Source organism: Natrix helvetica (genome assembly GCF_964273705.1).
Source record: "Natrix helvetica genome assembly, chromosome: 1".
Classification (NCBI taxonomy): Eukaryota; Metazoa; Chordata; class Lepidosauria; order Squamata; family Natricidae; genus Natrix; species Natrix helvetica.
In genome coordinates, this window is record NC_138548.1 from 241,611,236 (window position 1) to 241,624,299 (window position 13,064).

General features: G+C 42.3%; 1 protein-coding gene across 1 annotated transcript; it reads right to left on the reverse strand.

The window, feature by feature from the left end:
- Positions 1 to 713: 713 nt before the first annotated feature.
- ENPP7 (ectonucleotide pyrophosphatase/phosphodiesterase 7) lies at positions 714 to 11,098 on the reverse strand (the record flags this gene model as incomplete). The annotated part of the gene is made up of 5 exons (XM_081962322.1): positions 714 to 739; positions 2,682 to 2,907; positions 4,704 to 5,324; positions 7,223 to 7,368; positions 10,846 to 11,098. The coding sequence occupies 5 exons, from the start codon at positions 11,096 to 11,098 to the stop codon at positions 714 to 716; spliced, it is 1,272 nt and encodes a 423-aa protein (XP_081818448.1).
- Between the last annotated feature and the right edge of the window lie 1,966 nt (positions 11,099 to 13,064).

The following is a 13,064-nucleotide window of genomic DNA, read 5'->3' on the forward strand; positions in this document are numbered from 1 at the left end:
CTGAGCTTACAGCTCCAATATCCTGCCTACTTCCTCCATAATAATGGGTTCAAATTTAGCCCTGTTTTTGCCTCTGTGCCAAACAGCCTCTACTCTGGAAAGAGCTACATCTGAGGCTGACATGTTTGGCAGGCATGTGGTACAGTGTACACTTAGAGTAAAGTCCAGGTTGCATTTAGTATTTCCATACTGGTTCTGTAAATCTGAATCTGTGCACTAAATGGATTTATTATTGATGGATTTATACACAAGGAAATAAAAGATGTTCTTGTCCAAGGTTGTTACTCCTTTTTTCAAATATTAGCTACGCACCGAACAGTAATTAATTAATTAGTACTGATGAGGGAACTCTCAAATGTGTGCTTCCTTTCCAGACCCAATTATGCAGCTCTGTCTTCACTCTGACAAGCGTCACATTCTAATTGGACAACACCTAGGTTGAGTGTTACAATTTGGCCTGCAGGGGGCTCCCTGCTACCGCTGCAGCATATAACACCTTTGCTCTCTCTTCTCACCCATCCCTATAGTTTTTTCCCCCCTGACAGGTCATGAAATTTGTTTTTCTATCTTCCTGGTCGCAAATCTCTCAATGGACAGCAATTGTGATGAATCTGATAGCCCAGAGGGAAAGGTTGACCTGCTGGAGGAAAGTGGGGAGGTAGATTTGGGGGTTGCTCATGAGATATAACAAAAGATAAGAAGCTGTCAAATTTTTACTGGTATTTGTGTAAGAGATCACCTACAAGCGAAAGGGTAAGCGATGGCTTGAATAAAATATGAGAAATTGGTTTCAGATCAAAGGTGCACTTTGTTGGCAGCGAAGAGAGGAGCTCATTAGTTGTGAACTCCAAACTTAGCTTAGCATATATTGGCATGATACTAATTTGGAAAACAAAAGCCCATAAATGGAATTATGGTCTCTCCCTACAGTTTATAAGGTATGCTGCTATGCTCCAGTTTCTTGCTCCTTCGTACTCCTTCAGGTGAAATTGGGACTCTGGCTTGTTTAATGTGTGATTTGAACACATACCCAGCATCTGAAATTATGCAAGAATTAAGCTGATTGTAAACAGGACTTTCCTTCCCAAATTTAGAAATTGAGAGGGGACTGCATATATTTATTGCACCAGAAGAATCTGTCACTCTCTTGTCCTTCATCCTAGAACATACACAAAGTAGTGACAAGTTGGGGGTGGGGGAGAGTGTGAACATGTGAATCTGACCCAATTGATTTTCATAGAAATTCATGTTTTGTATGCTATATTAGTATTCCTTCCATTATAAGCCCGGTATGAACAGTTTTCACACAGCCTAGCAAAGTGATGGCTAACCTTTTTGTTGTCGCATGCCAAAAGTGTGCGCAACACCCCCTGCATGCCCCACTCCCCTGTGCAACCCAGTGGTGGGATTCAAATAATTTAACAACCGGTTAAATTGCCCTAATGACCAGCTGGGTAGACGTGACTCGGTGGTCATATGATTGGATAGGCATGGCCAACTTGACGTCACTCACGTCAATGGGCGCTTCGCCTTAGCTGTCACAATGTAATAAGGGTTAACCGGAGAGGCAGTTACTGTAAGCAGGGCAACAAAGATTAGGCTAGAAACAACACCAGAATGTTTCCTTCCTGCCTTCCTTACAGGATTAGCCCTGTGAAGTGGGAAAAACAAAAGGAGATTTCTTCCAACAATCGGTTCTCCCAACTGCTTAGAAAGTTAACAACCGGTTCTCCCAAATAGGTGCGAACTAGCTGAATTCTACCACTGGTGCAACCCCTCCATGGGGTTTTGGGCCTAGTAGGCCTCCCTGCAGCCTCTTGGGACCAAAAATGGGCCACAGGGGGGAACTTTCCCCCACACTCCCCCCTGTGCATGCACACATTCCCCCTCCCTTCACGTGCATGCACACCTGTCTCCCACATATGCCCCCCCGCATGAGTGGCAGAGATCCAAAAAATCAGCTGGCTAATGGGAGGCACGTACGCATGCGCGGTGGAACGAGCTGGGGTGGTGACTCGCGTGCCTGCGGAGAGCGCTCTGCATGCCACCTGTGGCATACGTGCCATAGGTTTGCCATCATGGGCCTTGCAATTGCAAGGAAAGCCTTCTTTCCATCATGCATCAAATGCCAATCAGTGCTATAAGTGGATTAGAGGACAATTGATGGTTCCATCATAACAATAAAATGCTGAATAATCAGAGACATTCCCCTGGTCTCTCTAGTGCTGCTTTGTGAAATTGGCAAAGGTTTACTGGATTTCCCTTTCCTTCCCACCCTTGGCTTCACTGATATTGGAATAAACTGAAAGGGGTTATAAGTAAGCTAGGCAAGCCAATGAAATCGGGGTGGAAAATATTTGAAAGCGACTCTCTTTTTACCTTACAACTTCTTGTCGGATAAGTTTAAAAAAAACACCAATTCCTTTGGGGTTTGATATCATCAGCGTACAATTTATAAAGATTGTGGAGATGGCTGCTACTTAAATAAAAGGGTTTACCCCTGATCAGAAAAGAGTAAACTCTTTAGGGATCCTCAGCCTCGATAAGGGACACTTAAGGTACATCATTGACAATTTATAACCCCGTCCCTCTGACGGATATGTAATTAATCTTTTTTGGACTGAATCCGTTCATTGAATAATTGGTGGATTGTAGTGTTAGCTAACCAGAAACAAACAGACCTGAGTCTTTGACAAGCATGTGCCGAGTGACATCCAAGGATCCATCATGTGGTTCAGGTGTGATATTCAGGAGTTTGCAAAGGAGGGCATAAATATTCACACTTTCGAAAGGCTCCACCTCCAGGCCTTGCTTGAAAGCTGGTCCCACAGCTCGGAAGATGGTCTTCATGTTCATCGCCTCGTTGTCAAAGCCATGTTCTCCTTTGTTGAACTGGACTTTCACTCTCTGAAAAAGAAGGGGAGGCTACAGCTCATAAAGTGCAATGATTGGCCTTTCGCTGAAAGAACAGGATTCCCCCACCCCGCTCCCACCCCAGTGACTCAACGTTTATAGGTCATTAATAAAAAATCTTCCCAACAATAACAATTGGATGAAAAATATGGATAGAAATAGTAAATTAATAAATAAAAAGAGAATGGCTCCTCTCTGTGTGTAATCGGTTTAAGCAGGTGTTTCCTATTTTGACATTATTTCTTATTTCTTGAACAAACCTGCATACAGAGTGATTGTAATGATAATAATAAAAAAAAAGGGATCTATTTGCAGCTAAGTAGATAAATCATGCTAACTAGGAACTGTTGATACTTTCAGTTTCTTTAGTTGCACAACCCACTTGCCTGGCAGATAAGATAGAGACAAGGTTGGCAACTATATTATTGTTTGCGTTAGCCAGTGCAGAACTGGAGAGATGGTTTTGTTGGGCTTTTGAACTTACCGGAAAGCAAAAGAGCAAGTGGATTGAAATTAGCTATGCCAGTTTTAGGTAACGTGCTAGCAATTCCCAACTCTAGGGGGTGGTGCTCATCTCCGTTTCAAAGCCAAAGAGCCATCGTCGTTCGAAGATGTCTCTGTGGCCGTGTGGCCACCATGACTAAATGCCGAAGGCGCACGGAGCGCTGCTACCTTCCCACCAAAATGGTCCCTAATTTTCTACTTGCATTTTTACATGCTTTCGAACAGCTAGGTTGGCAGAGGTTGGGACAATTAACGAGAGCTCACTCAGTTAGACGCCGCTAGGGATTCGAACTGCCAAACTGCCAACCTTTCTGATCGATAAGCTTGGCGTCTTAGCCACTGAGCCACCACGTTCCTCATGCCAGCTTTACTCGTGTTTAATTGATGGATTCTGATTGAAAAATAGAATAGTTCTGGATTTAATAGGTCTAGAGCTGGCTCTGTTCCATCTCATAAACATCTCACTAGGGGATATTAGGTTTGTTCCATCTGGCAGGAACACCCTTGATAGAAAATTTCTGCTGGTCAAGCAATTTTTGAGAGAGAAATCAAGTTACTAGCCTGCTTGGCCACATTGTAGGAATTCTTCATTTCAAAATAGCAGTGCTCAGAAGGAAAATATGAATTCTGAGACTTAGGATCCCTGAACTTGTGATGACTGGATTCAGCAGGATCCCTTGACTGCTGCAATAATGATTAGCAAGACAATTCTATGTATGTTTCTTCAGAAATACATGCAATGTGAGTTAATAGGATGTGCTGAATACTTTTTCAAATAAAGAGAAAAATTGTTGCAACTAGGAATACGGAAGCAAATTCCAAAATGTTTCCCCAAATCACTTCCTGAATAAAATGTTGTAATGCCCAATGGATGCTTTCCAAATCTATTGGCATTACGGTGTAACACACAGAATTCCTAAATAGCCTTGGCCATTGGGAATTCTGGCACATTCCAAAACATTTGAATGATAGATGGCTTGGAAAGGCTGTCACAGAGTGTGACAAATTATGCACAGGGTTCTGTGTGTTGTATCACACAACGAAGCTGCATGCTTTGGCTAGCACCATCCAAGGTGGCAGAGATTGGTGTGCGAAAAACGCTGCTGAAAAGAAAGAACCCCCATGGGATAATTCAAAGCAAAATGCCTTGGACTGATATGTTAGATGACCCTCCCCATTGTCCTTCTTAAGAAGCTTCTTTATGTTTACCAAGCATGAAATGGAAAGCCACCTAAGTAAAGAGAGATAAAGAGCTTGGCGTTAACAAGGTAGAGAGAAGACTGTACCCCATGGATCACGTAGCCAGGGTCACTATACAACACGAGAGGTGTGACGCGAACGTGGTTGGCATAATGGAATCTTTTGGGGAATTCCTCCTTCTTATAAACATGAAGCTTGGGATGGGCATTTTTCAAGGCTTCATAAACTTGTTCTAATTTCCCAGGTTTTGGCAGCAGGAGGCCCTGTGGCCCATAATCAACCAGCTCAAACTGAATGTCCTGGAATGAGAAGTTTGCTACTTGGAGGAGGTGAATTTCATCCTTTTTGATGACCGTTTCCATGCCATGGTCAGAGGTGATGACTACGTTGAGTACTGAGTTCATGCCATACTCTGCGATGCGCTGCCTCAAATAGCCCACTGTCCGATCCACCTGGCGGATCATATCTTTCCTCTGCTGAGATTCTGGGCCATATTTGTGTCCGGTAGAGTCGGGTTCCCCAAAGTAAAGGCTCACAAAGTCAAGGTCATCTTCATGGAACCACTTCATGACTGTGTCCACATTCTGTCTCCACTCAGTTTCATTGTCATACTTGTGCAGGAGTTTCTCCACCCTCTTGACTCTCACTTCTTCTCCTTGGTAGGTGGCATTCCCTCCTGGGAAAAACAGGGAGGCAACTTTCAAACCCTAGAATAAGAAGATCATAAACTCATGAATTGGCAAGACAATCTGCAATGTTTATGTGCCAAAGGTTCAAATGCAGGCTGGAGTCCCAGCTGCACCTTGAAAGTATTGCCAGAATGTGCTTACACCTCCAAAGTCAGCACAAGAATTGAAGGGAGCAGTGTTTGGCATGGCAGAGGTTTCCGCTCCCCCCCCAAGAACCACATATACACAGCATTTAAAACTAACACTGCAGGATGCTAAAGAATCCAAATTCAGTGACATAGAAAAGAGAACTGATTCTATACAATCCCAATTGTTTAAAAAATGTTTATCTAAAGAAGGCTTGCAACCCTTCTTTGGATAAACATTTGTGTGTATGTTTTCTTTAGTGGACAAATATAAGTTGCTACACATTGAGATGAATACGGGCCTTGACTTACAACCACAACTGAGTCTGGAATTTTGGTGATACAGTAGGTTGTTACAATCATTATCATGTGACAGACTCCATTTTACAAGGGTTTGTCAAGTGGGATGTTGGGCAAATCATATGTCATATGTCTGAATCTAGCTTATCCAATGGGTTTTTGTTTGCCAAAAAAACAGTGCAAAACATTGCAAAATGTGATCACATGACCTTGCAACTGGTTGTAAGTGTGAGCTGTTTGCCAAGCACTCAAAATGCGATCGTGTGACTGCTGCAGCAGTTGTAGCTCCTCAGATGGGTTATCAGTAACTTTTTTTTGAATCCATTGTAACTCTAATCATTAAGCAACTTGTCATAAGTTAACTGTATACAATATTTGTAATTATTTATGGACTTGAATTCAAAGAAAAACTGAGAATGAGTAATTAATCAAAAGAGAAATAATATATCATAACTATGGCCCTTCCTAAAGTTGTCCTCCAGTACATGTATGTATGTATTTATGTATATATACAATATATGTATATAAATATACTGGTATGTGTACACACACACACACACACACACACACACACACACACACACCAGTGGTGGGTTTCAATTTTTTTTAGAACCTCTTCTGTGGGTGTGGCCTGCTTTGTGGGAGTGGCTTACTGGCCATGTGACAGGGTGGGAGTGGCTTGCCAGCCATCTGACTGAGTGGGAGTGGCTTGGCAGTCATGTGACTGGGTAGGCGTGGCCAACTTGTAAAATGTGGAGAAACTCACTTAACAACACTCTTGCTTAGCAACCAAAATGTTGGCTCAGAAACTCTGGCATTTGAAGCACGCAAGTCTTAAAGCTGTCAAGTTACAAGACCCTTGCACCCCTAACCCTTTAGAAAAAAAATTCCCAGGGGTGTTCAAACTTGGCAGCTTTAAGGTTTAAATAGGAGTCTTGGAGGCGGGTGGGACGATTGGTGAGCCAGCCAATCAGTGAGCGGCGGGTGGGGTAAGCGTGGTGCGGATGGGCGGGGGGAGGAAGCTGGAACCGGTTCTAAATGGCACTGTAGAACTGGCAGGAACCCACCCCTGACACACACACACCACCTCTCTCAACAATTGTATTTCTACTTTCAATTTTAGTTTAATTTAATTTAGCTCCCCCCCCCTTTTTGTTTTGTTTTCACAAGTTAATAGATTTTTCTGCGAACCTCCACAGCCACCTCATCTCAGAAAGTAAATTTCTTTTCATTGCCCATTTTCTTAGGATCTGTTTGGAAGAACAGATTCTAAATTAATTAACTTCAACTGACAATTAGAACCCACTCTGTTGATGGGGAGGAGGCAATTCCCCAATATTTACAACAGTGTGTCTGATTTTATTCTTCCTTTTTGCGTTTTAGATACGGTGCTTAAGGTTGGTTGCAAAATGAAGTCGCTAAGAATAGGGATGCGCTTCTTTTGAGTAAGACGTTGAATGAGAAGACTTCTTTTTATGATTTCGGACTTGCCTGTCTCTGTGCTGTGATCCAGATGGGGAGGCTTCCATTGTCCCACCAGTCAGACCTCCGCTGGGTATGGTAATAAGGCAGCTTTTGTCCAGTGCTAGTGTTGAACCACATGTTGTGAATCACTCCATGGTTTTCAATATACTTTCCTACCAGAAGAGAGAGAAGCTTGAAATCAATTTGTTTGTTGCATGAACATCTGGATACTTGGCCTTGATGGGTGGTGGTTATCACACCAGCCTAATTCCCTTCCTGTTCCCGAGGACAGCATTAGGCCACAATTACCAGAGACCTCTGCCATGGAACCACCAGAGCCTAAGGATTTTCGGCATTTGCCTAGCTTGTTGCAATGATAATTCAGTGGTGGCTCCTTGCTTTTTCCGACTGGCCGAACAACTTAAATAGAGCTTCCTTGACCAGGTTAGCAAACAAAATGCTAAAACGTTACAATATTTATAGAGTTACTTACCAAGCACATCTACATTATATTAAAGTAATCAAAATATCTTTACCATCCCCAGGGCATGTCACAACTTTTGAGCATCCCCAATGTTTGGAGATTGGAAAAATTGACCTGCCTTATTAGTCACAGTTCAGGCTATTCTTCTAATGCCCCATTATAATAATAATAATATATTGTTATAATAATAATAAAATTGTTAGCCGCTCCCTCTCCACAAGGGACTCGGGGCGGCGTACAATAAAAACATACATAAATGCATATAAACATACACATACACACATACACATACATAGACATACACGGAGGAGGTAACAATTAAATACATCACAATAATGATAATAAAATTAGCCATTAAAAATACCCCATAGTAAGATTACAAATTTAAAAAAGGACTGTCAGGAGGAATAGGATAAACTACGGCTGAGCCAGGCCAGATAATTGAAAAAGGTGGGTCTTGAGCTTTGCACGGAAGGAGCGGAGATCGGAAGTAATCCTGATGTCAAGAGGGAGGTCATTCCACAGGGCTGGGCCCATCACAGAGAAGGCCCTGCTCCTGGGTGTCGCCCCCCGACACTGTTTAGCGGACGGCACCCGGAGAAGTCCCTCTCTGTGTGAGCAAATTGGTCGTAGGGATGTATGGGGCAGGATGCGATCCCGCAGGTAACTAGGTCCTGTGCCATGGAGCGCTTTGAAGATCGTGATCAAAACCTTGAAACGCACCCGATAGACCACAGGAAGCCAGTGCAGCTCGCGCAGGAGAGGTGTTACATGGGAGTACCTAGTACTCCCCATAATCACCCGCGCGGCCGCATTCTGGACCAACTGCAGCCTCCGAGTGCATCTCAAGGGAAGCCCCATGTAGAGAGCATTGCATTATCACCATGAAATGAGTGATTTGGCCCTGCCAGGATGGAAGGAGTTCTGGGCAAGATGTCTTATGGACCTCCGCCATATTTCTGGGATACTCCTTCACCATTTTCCTTTCTGAAACATTTTATTCTATTGCTCTCTCTTTTCACCCCTTAAAGGTCTTTGGGGGGAATGAAGAAAGAGCAGGGCAAAAAGACAAAACAAAAAGACAGACAAAAAAGGGGGAAAAGTGGCCTTTTAAACAGTGGGGGCCTAGACCTGTATCTGATAATGTAGATCTAGTGGAACTAGTAGCGCTCTTCATTTCAGCCTTTGCTCTCTCTCTCTCTCTCCCTCCCTCCCTCCCTCCCTCCCTCCCTCCCTCTCTCTCTCTCTCTCTCTCTCCTACTGAAGTTTTTCTTTGACTTCTGTTAGTGCCTGGCATCTCTCTCTCCTAAACCTGTTCAGCTATGGCAGGGGTGTCCAAACTTGGCAACTTTAAGACTTATGGACTTCAACTCCCAGAATTCTAAAGTTGCCAAGTTTGGACACCCCTGAGCTATGGCAATGACCTCTCTTTAGAGATAGATGCTAGACAATCCATAGAGATGTTGTCACCCTTGGACTCCCACACAAAAATCTCTTGGATAGTCAAATAGTCTTTTACAAATCCAGAAAAAAACACCTCCTTTCTGGTTCTCTGGAAACATGCAGCACATGGGTTCTACTTATTCTACCTTCTTCCATCCACTCACTTAACCTTCCAGGTTTTGGCTATTGATCCCTGAGAACTCCACTCCTGCAATCCTTTAGTAAGATAAAAAAAAATCAGTTGATGGACTATGAAATTATTGCTAGATAATAGGGCAGGCGAGACAGGGAAATTGCGTCTTGGTTATAATGTCAATGGTGCTTCAGCTTTCTCCAAATACAGGCACTGATCTAAAATAGTCTCTTTTAATTATAAAAAGTAAAGACTCCCTTAAGTCAAGTTTGATTTCAAGTGACTTGATTTATTGATTTGTTTAATATACTGCCTTTCCTCTATAAGCTCAATATGGCATGTACTGCATTCCTTCCTTCTGAATAATACCTACTCATATACTTTCCTTGGCAGCTATTCAGAAATGGTTTGTCATTGCCTTCTAAGAAAATCTATGACTTCCCAGTCTAGACAGCCACTCCAAAATCCCCCTGATGGTCTTAACTCTGGTTCAACTCTGCCTACGTATCTCTGGTTAAACAAGCTCAGCTAGTTGCATACCTCCATTGCTTTAAGAATTCTAATCATGCCTTTGTTCTGATGGAAAACAGTTAGAGGAAGGATCTACAATTGCCAGAATCCCAAAGGGGATTTTTTTTCGGGAGGCAACTGGACTTTTCTTGTTTTTTCTTTTGAAGATGTTTCGCTTCTCATCCAAGAAGCTTCTTCAGCTCTGACAGGATAGTGGAAGCTTCTTGGATGAGAAGCAAAACATCTTCAAAAGAAGAAACAAGGAAGTCCAGTTGCCTCCTGAAAAAAGCACCTTTGGGACAACCGTGACCTGGATGACTGAGAATCTACAGAGAATTTTAATAATTGTATATTTCCCACAAAAAGTGTAGCTCCTCAGAAACTGATCCAGAGGTAGATCTAGAAAGGTTAAAGTTTGGACGCACTCTAAAGGAAACAAATGAAGTGCTACACTAAGTACCCACTGTGCTTAAGAGCAATTTGTGCAGTGCCTTAAAGTATTAAATTACAGCAGAGTCATTGTACTTTTATTAGTAGTATGATGGCACATTTCCTCAGTGTGAAAAAAATTCCTATAGCAAGGACTAATAACTTGTATTTTCCGAAGCTACTACATTATGATCACTATTTGAAGGTCCAGATAATTCAATTTTTCCCCAGTGCTTTTATGAATGGCCAGTGCTGAGAATAAAATTTCCGTCAACTAGCCGTGATCTTCAGGAATGTGGGTGAGTTTGGAGGATGGAGATGCGCCGAGAGATCAAACTGTTATCAAAACAACCCTCCAAGAGATGCATTGCCAAGGCTTCAATCCTAACATGATGAAGATTCACACGATGCAACGTGCTTCTGTTTTCTTACTGATGAAATGTGAGCAACATTGTTTTGGAGGCTTAGGATTTAAGGATGAGAATGACAAATGCTCCCGTTCCCACCTTTAACACCATAACCTAAAAAGGTATCATAAACAAACAGTGCTATTCCTCCCCAGTGACACATCCATTTCAGCTTCCCAATTTCCCCCTCTCTCCTACCTTTCCATCCCATCCCTTCTCTTCCCTTCCAGAGTGCAACACTCACCTGTGAGCAAAGTGAAGTGGCTGGGGCTTGTCTGGGTGACAAAAGGGGGAGTGACGTAGCATGCCTTCACCCCATCTCTGGCCATGGCTTCTAGATTGGGGGTGTCCACATCCTGATCATAATTCCACCGAAAGCCGTCAAAAGAAACAAGCAGAAGCTTGTTGCGACTTCTTGTCTCTTGCGGTGTCCCTTGCAGTGGCGCACAGACTGTAAAGGAAAGCCAGGTGCTCAGGAACGCCAGGAACACGAACATCTTTCCAAGCAAGCAAGAGAGGGAAAGAAACAAACACCCCAGAAACCTGCGTAATAAGTACATGACAGGGTCTCAAGTTCAAAGTCCTATCTGATGCACTCCCTGCTCTTGGCTTTAGGACAACTTCCTGCTGAGGTTGAAAGGGTTCACCCTATACATTTTATTCCTCTGTGTGTGAGAGACTGGGACTTGAGACTGAATTATTTCCCCTCTTCAAGTTCATTGTTATCTAATTCCATTTACTCACCTATGGTAACCTCTATGATCACAACTTCTATGATCAAGTACAACAGATTTGTGCTGAGCACTGAAGGAGTTGCTGGTTGTACGCTTGGACAAAAAAATAGGAAGTGGAGTGGAATCAGGTACTGTATGCTAGGAGGTAGCCAGACATCCCCAAAGAAAAAAATATATATTCTTAGCTGCAACGGTATATATTTTTCTTACTGTATCGCTAAATCCACAATGAATAGAAGAATCCAAGATGAATAGGAGAAGAATAGATTTGAATTATTTCTTAATGCGTTGATTCAATAAATAAGAGACAAGGACAGCAGCATGTGAGAGATGACCAAAGTTTACGTTTTGCACTACATGCAATGAAGTGACAAAATTTGGACTGCTCCACTGAATTCATTTCTTTAGTCCTCCCTCCAATAAAACGCCCCTTCGTACAGTAAGCTAGGATATCAGTAAGAGAACTGTGCTGAACCCTATTTCCTATGCTAGTGCCTCAAGTGCAAGGAGCTTTTTATATAGGGAGGAAATATTTTAAAATATTAATAATGTGTTACCTATGTTTCAGATTTAAACAATAGTAAGGTCTGTGCTACATAATTCAGTAGCTGAAGTGGGTGGGAGTTCAGCTGTCAGCAGGGTCTCAAAAACATGTGAAAAATGAACAAACTTGTGGACTCCATAGAAAAAATGTGAACTATAAATATAATGCACTTATAATCATATTTACACTATTCTATAGAATTTACTAAAGGTAGTGTTACAAATCTTAGAGGGTAGAGTTTGATCCCCTAAAACAATTATGGTGAACCTTTTCGGCACCAAGTGCCCAAGTTGGAATGTGTGTGTGCCTGTGTGTGCCAGAAACCAGAAGAACAGCTGCCAATGGCACGTGTGCCCACAGAGAGGGCTCTGTGTGCCCCTTCTGGCACACTTCTGTGCCATAGGTTCACCATCACAGTGCTAAAAAGTATTTTGCATTCGATATTTTAATGCAGATTATATTGTAAGTACAATCAGCAGTCAATTGTTTCAGAAAGTGTGGCTGAGAGATCACGGATGGGAGATGTCAAGAGTGATTTGCTGGAGTAGTCATCAGAAATGTAGATAATGGAGCAGTCCTATTCTGGTTAAAAGGGAAATGCTGAAATGCATTAAAATGAGAGAAATCTAAAATGCTAGTAGGACCAGCTATCCATAATACTTTCCATGCGAACAAACCATACATGCTAAAACTAAACACACGCTCGAAGAAAAAGCAACCCATTATATATTTTGGTTTCCAGTTTGTTAATGTGAGGATTTTTAAAGACACACCCACATTTCACTTTTAAATTCCACCTGTCCTATGCTCATGGCAGTTTAAATTCAAGACCTTAAAAAATCCCCACTTGTTTGAACTCTTTAGCAGCAACTTGCATAGTATTCAGTCCAGACTGTAGGCTGTCATGTTCTCCCATTCAACAATTCTCTCTACCTCTATGTCCTCCTATTATTCTCTTCTAATCTTAATAGACATACCTACATTCATCCATCCATCCGTCCATCCGTCCGTCTGTCCATTGATTCATATATGCATACACATACACATACACACACACAGACTTTTATGTATGCATCTGTGTGTCTATATATAAGAAATAAATTATGTACCAGGCACATGGCCTTGTCCTCACATTTACTCTTCCCTTTTTAGGAAGATTTTAATAGCAGTAGCACTTTGACATAA